The sequence below is a fragment of the Paralichthys olivaceus genome, chromosome 16 (genome assembly GCF_024713975.1).
Source record: "Paralichthys olivaceus isolate ysfri-2021 chromosome 16, ASM2471397v2, whole genome shotgun sequence".
In the NCBI taxonomy this organism is placed as follows: domain Eukaryota; kingdom Metazoa; phylum Chordata; class Actinopteri; order Pleuronectiformes; family Paralichthyidae; genus Paralichthys; species Paralichthys olivaceus.
Genome location: NC_091108.1, coordinates 15,642,880 through 15,653,534, shown reverse-complemented (window position 1 = coordinate 15,653,534; position 10,655 = coordinate 15,642,880). Strand labels below are relative to the sequence as shown.

At 38.4% G+C, this 10,655-nt stretch overlaps 1 protein-coding gene across 2 annotated transcripts; it reads left to right on the top strand.

Annotated features, from left to right (window-relative positions):
* The first annotated feature begins 3,716 nt into the window (after window positions 1-3,716).
* Window positions 3,717-9,225, top strand: LOC109623503 (complement factor H-related protein 1-like). 2 transcript variants are annotated; one of them, XM_069510665.1, is made up of 11 exons: window positions 3,717-4,085; window positions 4,186-4,377; window positions 4,983-5,162; window positions 5,274-5,462; window positions 5,972-6,043; window positions 6,189-6,239; window positions 6,423-6,464; window positions 7,745-7,906; window positions 8,017-8,175; window positions 8,546-8,571; window positions 8,943-9,225. In XM_069510665.1, exons 1-11 carry the CDS (start codon window positions 4,028-4,030, stop codon window positions 9,000-9,002), a joined length of 1,191 nt encoding a protein of 396 aa, XP_069366766.1. In that variant the 5' UTR covers window positions 3,717-4,027; the 3' UTR covers window positions 9,003-9,225. The 2 variants fall into 2 exon arrangements, with proteins under 2 accessions (XP_069366766.1, XP_069366765.1); XM_069510664.1 differs by having other exon boundaries at window positions 6,144-6,239.
* The last annotated feature ends 1,430 nt before the right edge of the window (window positions 9,226-10,655 follow it).

Sequence of the window (10,655 nt, the reverse complement as noted above, 5' to 3'; positions counted from 1 at the left end):
GAAGACTGGGATAGAACTGCTAACCTTCAGCCACGTGTGTGAGTGTGTGTGTGAGATGAGAGTAAATATTCTCATCATTACTCTGATGTCACAGATTCTCTGATCTTCAGAGAATAAAGACAAACTCAGCGAACTACTTTCTATGTGAACTTCTGCTATGGTGGAAAGTACAAGTTACCTGTGAGGTTTGTGTGTCTGATCCTGTGTGTCCTGACTGCACGTCTGCAGCTGTATATTAGCAGCGTGTTGGGGACGTTTCCTAAATGCAGAGTAATGAGCACTTTATCTGCACAGTGGCTGTTTAAGTAGCTACTTCCAGGCTTGAAACTGGACAAAAAGCAGTTATGATGGATCTGGAAGCAAGTTGCACAAATTAGGAGAGAAAGAAATAAAATGAAAGATTTATTTCAAGATTATATGATTCATGTTTTCTTCAGCTAAACCAGACAAATGATTTTCATTATGTCAGTAAGCTCTTTATTCTTTTGCGCTCTCTTTTTAAATCCTTTTTCAGCCTCATTTTTCCTGAGTCATTAAGTAGCAACCCAAATTTTTGAACCACTCAAGTGCAGTAATACATCAACTGCTTACCTTATTGGTGACTGTTGCTACACAAATGAAATGAAAAGCATATATCCTACTTTTTCCTTTGATTCCTTTTTTTTTCTTTCACACAAATGTGTGACCCACCATGTGAGAACCACTGATATAAGGTGTGAGGAGTAGTTTGACAAATGGAGGATTTATTGAAAACAAAAACTCAATCTGCAAGGGAATGATGAAACAGTAGAAAGAGAAATCAGGATCAGAGTCGTATTTTACAACATCTGACCCTTCGACCCTGCGTCATTTTCTGAAGTGGCTCTTGGAAGTGATGTAGAAACTCACCAGGGGTCCGTTACAGGAATCTGTCCAGTGCTGATGTTTTCCAGTAAGACTTTGTGGCCATGGAGCTCAAATTGACACATGGAAGTTGAGCAGCCATGGCAGTGTCACATGAAATGTCAGCTCTGAAGATGAAATGTTAAACAAATGCACGAGAACAAGGGAAATTCAATAATGCAGAAAATCACAGATCGGAAATAGGGAACGTAGTAAAAAAAAAAAGTGCGTGACTCACTTACAGAATCTGTACAGTGACGTAGATGACATTACATTTAGAAAATACAACATTTTAGGAACACACTAACAAATCAGAAGACGTAACACAAAATGCTACAGCTTTTCCAGTCATATCATAAATCGACAGACATGTTCAAAAAAGCAGTTTATTGTAATACTCAATCGACAGAGGGTTTTGAAATTAATATTGTAAAACTATTATAGCTGTTATAAAAAAGTTATGATGTGTGTTTGGGCACTAAAATGTCCAGAAATGGTTCTGACAAAATGTTTTCTTCAGCGTTGTTTTTGGTTTTCAGAGAAACACTTGATCTCAGTAGCACATGGCCTCTTTATGCTGCTGTGTAGCCGGTGTTGTTCCATCATTTAGCTACAGCATATGTGCGCTGTCTTTAAAGTGCTCAATTTTAGTTTGAGATACATTAAATCTCATGAATATACAATCGTTATACAATCCAAGAAACAAAGGAGCACATCGGAGAGTGAAATCATCTGTTCTTTCTGTTGCAGACACAGATGCAGGGGAGGAGAGGAAGTATCAAAGAGAATTATTTGTGCTTACATTTTTTTTTTTATGCCTGGGTCTGAGAGACTTTGAATAAAGAGATTGACTCATCAAAAGGAAGAAGAAAGTGAAAACATGCATGTGTGAGTGTTTGTGAATGTGTGAGTGCAAATCTTTTTTAATCAAAGTAACGTGCGAGACAACAAAATATTTTCTGGTATTAGTCAGTAAGGATGCAACATCATGCATCAGTATCTATAATTCATCTTCATTAAAATACTAAATGTTATTTTTCAGCTTGCAAACGATGATGTATTCAGTCTTGTGCCCACTTGAACCAGAAATTTCTGAAACCATCTGAAGGACGTGTGGTCAGTGACAACTCTTTTAATACAGCTTTACTGTTATACTGTTTTCTAAATGCTAAATATTAATACTAAACAAGTCTGCCCTCATTTAGCCCTAGATATATTAATATCACTAGTGTTTTTTTCTCTCTGTATTGTTATTTTCTTCAGAGGTCATGTTACAGAAGAGGGGTCAATGGGTCATATCATAGGGTGTTATATCTCAGCTGTGAGTTTCATGGCCCACATTAACAAGGTGACCAAAACCTAATTTTTCAACTTTAGAAACATAGCAAATGTTCGGCCGTTTATAAATCAGACAGATGCTGAAAAGCTGAATCGCGCCTGTATTTCTACTCGACTGGATTAATGTGATTTGTACTTTTTACAGGCCTCCTAAAGAAAACAGTAGAGAGACTCTTGCTCATTCAGAACTGTAAACCAGAACCAAGAGGAGAGAAATACATGAGTCCAGTTCTAGCTGCGCTGCACTGGCTGCCTGTAACACACAGGATTGACTTTAAGGTTCTCCTCCTTACATACAAGGCTCTGAATTAACTATTACCCTCAAGAACACTGAGATCATCTGCAGCGAGTCTATTAGAGGTGCCCAACAACAGCCCACAGCACATCGGAGATGCCGCTTTTATAAATTACGCACCAAGGTTGTGGAACAGACTGATGGTGGATTCAGAGAAGCTAGTTCATTAAACATCTTTAAAGCCTTTGGTGGAGCCCCAGTGGTGAGGTCACGTCGATACACCCTCGCTCATCAGAATAATGTATTCGCCGCCTACTTTGACTGTTTAGTTCAGACCATCCACTAACATGGAGGAGGCATGGTTCATGTATGGACTGCAGCCAGCCATCAGGAGGAGATCCAGATGCTTTGCCTTCACTTTTTGAGCCGTCATGTCGTCCATCTTTATTTACAACAGTGGTTCTCAATCACTACGTTGACCTAAAGCAGTCGATTAGCATGTTCAGATAAAAAACACAAACTCCTTGTGCCTGAACAAAAACTGTTGTCAGGGTTACCAAACCTAAAGCTGCATGACGCCAACTTGCGAAACATACCTAATTAAATATGATCTAATCAGAAGGTGACGAGTCATTGGAACATCTTGTGCAACAGCTGAGGAGTGTCAGGAAGGACCTTTTCTGCATGTCCATGTCTCTCTCTGATGCACAACATGAATCATTCATTTGAATTTGGGCACTTTGCACAGTAACAGTTTAGGCCAAACAATAGCATTGAGAAACCCAACAGCTCCAATACTAAAAACTAAACTGGCCGACTGTGGAGAGAAAAAACTGCCTGTAAAATTAAAAAAAAAAAGACTGTTTGTTGTGTTGCAACACTGACCTCTGCTCACAGCCGTCCGGGAAACTATTTTGAAATCTGCTCTTTAAACAAATTCTGTGTTAACAAACATGGAGGTTAAAAAACAAAAACACACAACTGCATGTTGGAATGTTCCTCACATAAAATAATACCCAACAAACATGAGACTCAAATGTGCAGACACCAAAGTTTCATCAGTGTTCAGAACACCAACAGATTCATTGGTTTATCTGCACTTTTGGTTTGGTTTGTTCTGAAAGATAAAATCACAATGTAGAGATATTATAAATGTAGATTTTTTTGTTATTATGACTATAATTATATTCAGTTATAATTATATTAATTAAAGAAAATATGCAAAGTCTATCATGGTTGTGATTTATAATTTTTCATTACTTATACACTAATAGGTGGTGTTGATTTAATGTGATTATTTTAGAAGTTGTCAGTGTTTTCACATGTGTCTCTGAAACCCACATTTAAAAAAAGAAACAACATTAAAGTAACAACAGCGTTTGTCTTCAGTGTGTAAGGATTTGTGTTTGGTGTGTGTGTTGGCTTCCGAACAACAGCATCACGTCAGAGTCATGGTCACAGAAAGTGATGACTCCTCACTATTTAGGGAAATGCTCTCAACAATAATTTACTTGTTTGGATTTGAACTGGGGTCTTCACTCTGCTTCGTCCTGAGATATCAGAATTGTCAAAATGTGCAGTAGATATGTTGGATTTATTCTTCTGGTTTGGTTTCCAGGAGCACTGCATGGTAAGAACATTCAAATATATCCCAATAATCATTTTCATTTTGTTTTGTTTTTAAACACACACATATTTAGAAATTCAATTCTCTTGCTTATCTGTTTCAGCACAAAGTGCAGCTCGGCACTGTCCTGCTCCCGCACTGGTCGGTGGTTATTTTGTCCCTGTTAAAGAAACGTATTCTCATGACTTCCAGCTCACTTATGCCTGCGAGAACACATATAAACCTGCTGTGGAGGGTTGGTGGGCAACAAGCGTGTGTCAAGATGGCACATGGTCTCATACACCACAATGTATAGGTAAGTTTTTCATTTAAAAAAAAAAAGTATTTGTTGTCTTAAGTGATCTCATCACTCTCAAATCTGTATACAAGGTTTGAACAGTACTGCACTGTTAGGTTGGGGTTAAAACACAACCCTCTGAATAAGTGCTGCAATGGGCATGCAGGGACTGTGAGTGTTGATTTTTTTTAATTAAATATTATAAAAGTAGTGAAGGTATGTGTAAATAGTTTTGTGTATATAAGGTAATCAATAATCAACATAAATAAAGTATTTTGCAAAATGACTGACATATTCAGTTGATGAAATATATGTAGGGTTAGAGTTTAGGGTTCCTGGGAAAAAATCCCAAATGACATAGAAAGAAAGTAGACAAACAAAAGTGATAAAACATGTTACTCACACATGATCTTGTGATGTCACACCGTCTTCTCATTCATAGATTTTACTCACAATACATCCTTGTGAACATCACTTGACAAACTCAAATCTTTTTGATCCTAATTTGAGCCCGTAGATCTCCCACCAGCTGTGGATCAGACCTGCACAATGTTTCTCATCAGGAACTTTAAACAATATCTTGTGATTCCTTGAAAAGATAATTGAATACATTTTCCTTTCAGATGAAAAAGGCTGCTTTCCGCCAACTATTGCCAATGGAAAATACACACATGCCTCAGATGGTTGGTACGAGGAGGAAAGCGTCATCAGGATCACATGTGACAAAGGATATGAACACAAAAACAACTTGGCAACAGCTAAATGTGCAAACGGGACATGGTCCTCTTTGCCCACGTGTGAACGTAAGTCTCTCAGCTGTGTGCAGAGTCTAAATCTTACTCTATAAATCCTCACCTGCAACATAAACCAAGATGTCTGTTTGTCCAATGACGAATGTGCTTATTTTTTTACAGAAAGCATCAAAACGTGCAGCATGCCCCCCAAAGTCCCACATGCTGTAATTGTTCACCAGGGATACCTGGAGCTGTTTCCCGAAGATTCAAAAGTGCACTACGAATGTAAAGATGGATATAGAATGGAGGGATCAGACAAAAATCCAATTGTTTGCTTGGCTGGAACCTGGACTGAATACCCAACCTGCAGTAAGTAGACAATATGCAGAGAAGATCAAGGGCACATCTATATTCATTTGCGAGGTAACAAGTGAAGTTGGTGAGTGATCTGCTGAACCTTGTGAAGCAAAGGATTCTGGGAGAAGTAAAGGAAACATGTCTGCAATGATGGTTTCATTTGTCAGTGGTAACTGAGATCTTATTGGATAGAGAGATTTTGACCTGATCATTTCATGAGAAGTGTACAACATCCATCTGAGTGTGATGAGTCAAACTGAAGCTCAGAGAAAATCTACACATGAGCAGGTACAGGGGTGAAGCTGAAGCATTAGAAATGGCTTTTAAATGAAGAAAGGAAAGAAACTATATCTGCGCTGCATAAAGGGTGTGAATACATGCTTTTGAGTTTGTGACGCAGCCACGTTCAATCTTAAATAGGATGCTGCTGGGCGTTGTTCTTTGAAACCAAACCAGCAGTAAATAAAAGCAGACCTTACATCAATTCATTCGAACTCTGCACATATTGTTTCTCCATTTAGGTAAAGTGACAGTTAGGGGGGACCACACTTCTACGGAACGTGGGACACAACCTGGGAGTGGGGGAGGTGGAGGTATGTTACTGATGTTTATTAGAAATGAATCAGTAAATATATTTATCTAACCTTACTAAATAATATGTATGGACTCTGTTTCATTTTTTTTTTCATTCAGGCAGCAGACCAGATAGTGGACATGTTTCTGTGGAGGTGGGAACAGGCAGGGGACACAGCACGTCCTCTGGCCCAGGGACACAACCTGGGAGTGGAGGTAGGTCATTGTCTCTTCTCTCACTGTGGTAAAATACAAGCAGAACCCACTCAGTGATTTAAAGTTAGTTAAAAATTCAAAAGGTACAAAATGTCTGTAGACAACACTCTAAATGAGTAAAAAAGAAATAACATCCTAATGTGATATATAACTGTGTGTCTTCATGTGCTCTGTGTCTCACAGGATATCCCAGCACCTCTGACACCAGACCTATCATGATACCCAGTAAGTCACTCAGACTCATTTAAAACAGGTCAGTTAATTACTTGGTCTTGTCTGAACCGTCGTCATCATGGCTCCAACTCTCCCCATGAGCCTCAAACTCTATGCATCATAAGTAATGAATGGATCATGGATGGACAAGATGACATTTGACTGGTTGAATAAACTCTTCATTGGCTGCTCGTCGTGAAAATAAAGATCCTTGAAAGTCCTTTGGAAATTCTATCAAGCAGATTTAAGGCGATTTCACAGCCAAGGTTCAAGTCTTTGTTACATGGTTTACATTTGATCCAGTTACTGTAGTTTTGGTTCCACATTGTAATTTGGGGAGCGCATGAAGACTTTGTATGATGCACATCCTGTCATCCTCACCTACTTAGACTGTGTCAACCTATACCTACCTAGACATTGATTGGTCGGGTGGGCATCTGGCATCACTGTGTTATGAATTCATTTATTGTATTCACCATCCTTTTTTAATTAAGTGCATAGAGGCTAGACTTTCTATTTGAATAGAGAAAGTGAATTAATTCATTATTACAAGGGACGCTCACCATCTTGTCCTATATTCTAAAAGAAAATTGACTCGGCTTTCTTTTCTTCTTCTATTGTTTAACATTAAACAACTTCCTGCAATTGATCCGTAGGGCCAGTACAGACGGTGGTGCGAGACAATAAAAAGTTTGCAAGACCCTAACCCTAACCATGTGGTTGGTGTGAAAGCCCCCTAGAAGTCTTTTTATCTACTTGATCTTCAGATGTGCACAACTGAATTAATAAAAGAAAAAGCCTCATGTGACAATGTGCACATTTCGTTGTATTCAATGCAGCGGGGTGGGGGGGACCACAAAACAGGAAACGTTAGTTCCAGACAGATACTAACAATATGATGAGATATGAACATATGAGGACTTTATAGTGGCTGTGGGAGGAGGCCCAAGCAACCTGCATTCAAATCAAGAAAGTACTGCTGGTTGTGAACCACTGTGCTAACCACTGTGCTAATCACTGTGCCACCCTGGATGCCAGTTGCAGTCATAAAAAATCAGAATATAAGTAAACACTGTTAATTCAGCAAATAGAAACATTTGGGGATGATTTGGGTCAAAATCTTTGTTTATTACCGCACAAAGCAGATTTTCAGTTGTCAGCAGTGCCAATTGGCTTTTTACACGATGTTAATTTTAGGAAGACAAGTTATGTTGCTAATGACATGGAGTTTGTTTTTTTTTGACTGAGATACTGAGACAGACTTAAATAATCGTTGTTTCTCTCCATTTCAGTCAAAGACTGTGGGACATGGCCACTCGTTCCTAATGGCGTAGTTGTGGTTCAGGATCGAATGTTTTTGAAATTTACGTGTAATGCTTTTTACACACAAGTCGGTCCAGAAGATGTTGTGTGTTACAACGACGGCTCTTGGTCACAAATCCCCATCTGCAAAGGTCTGCAAAGAAGTCAACACTAATTTTAATTCTATTAGTCTGTCAAATATTGAAATATTTTTGAAACCTAAATATTTATTCATGTGTTTCTTTCTGCTCATTTTTTGCAGATGCATTTTGTGTCATGGTGCCTGGTTATTATACTTATGGTTTACGGCTGTCTGAGAATCAGTTTATAAAGGAAGGAGAGTTGACGTATATTCCTTGTGAATGGAATGATTACAGTGTGGCTGTTAGATGCACCGATCGCAGAATCACTCATACCAGCTGTAAGTATACATACATGAAGTGCTTTGTATTTAAATGTGTCACAATGCTTTTTGTTCCTGCCTTTTTTATTGTCAGCTAACCAACATGAATCTCTGAGATCTGATTCTCAGTAAGAAGCAGAGTGGACATAGTCAGTAACTTTATGACTGAAGATGAATTATCAATAATTGGATGCATTTGTAAACATTCGTAAGTAAAGGGTGATTCATAACTAGATAAAAAAAAACTACACTGACAAACCAGTGTTGTTCAGAACAGGTTTTCTTCTGTAGGTGTCGTCAGGCAGGAATGCATTGAGTCAGATCTCAATAAGAACATTTTAAGGACTTATTAAAAAATTCACGGCTGTTTTTATTTGATTTTTTTTAGGCTGTCGAAGCTATGATCATCAGTGGGTAAGTGTTCTAGGATTATTTTTAATTATTATAACAAATTACAACTTGATTTTTATTAACTTCGGCACCTCTGTCTGCTGGTTGGTTTATTTGTTAGTTAGCACGAATGATTTTCATTCATTACTCAGACAATAATTAATGGATCTTGATGAAAATATGATATTTATGAGTGTGTGCAATGTGGTGCAGATCCAAATAAAAATCTGGATCAAGTGAATGTAAATGTGGTTTCATGAGAGTCTGTTGGGCCTTTGTGCCATTCTAGTTATTGTGTATCGTGTTATTGTGTTGAATGTTTTTTTAAACTGTATTTTACTTTGCAGTTCTACATTATTTGCTAACATGATTGTAATTGTCTTTATTGGAAACAGAAACGTTGCAGCATAGTGAGGGAAAACTTCCTGCCTGTTGGATCACTCATCAAAAAGTAACAACCAAAGCAGAGCTGGAAGGAAATCCCTCCACCAAAACACAACTTTTGTTTTTTTTAACCAGATTTATTTCGAAGATCCTCAAAGTGTTAGAGCTGAGTGTTGTTTAACAGTTAGCTTGTATCTTCATAACTTGAGCACATGATCAATGCTGCTTAAACATTATACCAGTGTATGGCTACAGTTGTCTGAATAAAATGTCCACTATGCATTCCAACAGAAACCTTGGTATTATTTTGTCTAGATCAGGCATATCTGTGCTCAATAATGTTAATGGTTTATGATCACTATATACACCAAGTACGACACCCAGCTTATAGTTTAATCACTCTTGCTAAGAGTTCATGTTGGCAGTGTCTGAAAACACCAACTTGCTCACTAACCTGTTCTTCACTATATAAGGACTTTTAAATGGGGAACTTTGAGCTCATTGGCAAAAGAAAAAACTGTTTTTGACACTACTTGATGCAGTTTCTCTCATCCTGATGACAAACAACAACAACAGCAAACAACAAGCACAAACTTGTTCGCAGCAGTTTGTGCTTTTACCACCACAACTCACAGACTTGTCTCGTGCCGGTCAAAAATAAAAACAAACTACAACACTGGAAATATTAGGGACGTACGCTAAAACCGGCAAATATAAAACTGTCAACCTTAAGTCCTCACATTATTACAGATATTTTTGATAAGAATAAAGAGGAGTAGAATCACCAGAGAGGGAAGGCTGAGACATGCTGCCCTCTCTCCTCTCGTCTCTCCACCAATTATCTACTGTCTTCTAAGTGACCATCAGTTGTACTCTCATGTTATTATCACAGTAAGGGCTCTCTGTGTCAAATACATGATGAGGACAAGCCATTTGTCCATACATGGACCCCTTTTCTGGACGAATCTATGGACCACATGCATAGTGTATGATCAGGGACATCAACCAATGAGACATGTCGATTTGGACTTTTATACATGTTCTATTTTAACCCTTCAATGTTAAGGGCCTATTTGTGGTTTTGGGGACTTTTATAACAGCACTTCTGGCCTTCTTGTGGCCCGTACAAAATGGTTGTGAGCCTAAAGTTCCTCAACTGTCAAATATCAAATGTGGTCCAAATATGCTAAGACAAATGTGGCTTTAGAAGTGACAGTGATGCAGAGCATGAGGATGCAGCGGGCGGTGATCACAGTCTGAGCTGGAGCTCAATGTATATAAGACCACACAGTAAATGAGCTAATCATCTCATAAAGAACATGGTGGTGCATCTATCATCACAGATTTTCACCTCTGTTCCTAAAGTCGATCCTCTGACATGACTGTGTCGTGATGTTTCGTAACACCCATCTCTGAACGCGAATGTCCAGGAAATCAACTTTGAAATCTGGAATGTAAACAATCAATAGATTTGTTCTGGAAATCACTGTGTGAAGAATTAAGGAACAAACGAATCACTGTGGGATTTTCCTGAACAAATAATCAAACACAGAATAACAGGAGCAGCATTAACCCTGCTGTTAGATCAAATGAGGAGGACAAACTCTGACAGTAAAGGAAACAGGAGCTGAACACAACACTTTTCTGTGTCACGTCTTTAACCACATTTGTGACTGATTGGACGAGGCCTCTTAGTTTATTTGCATTCTAAACAACTGCAACCT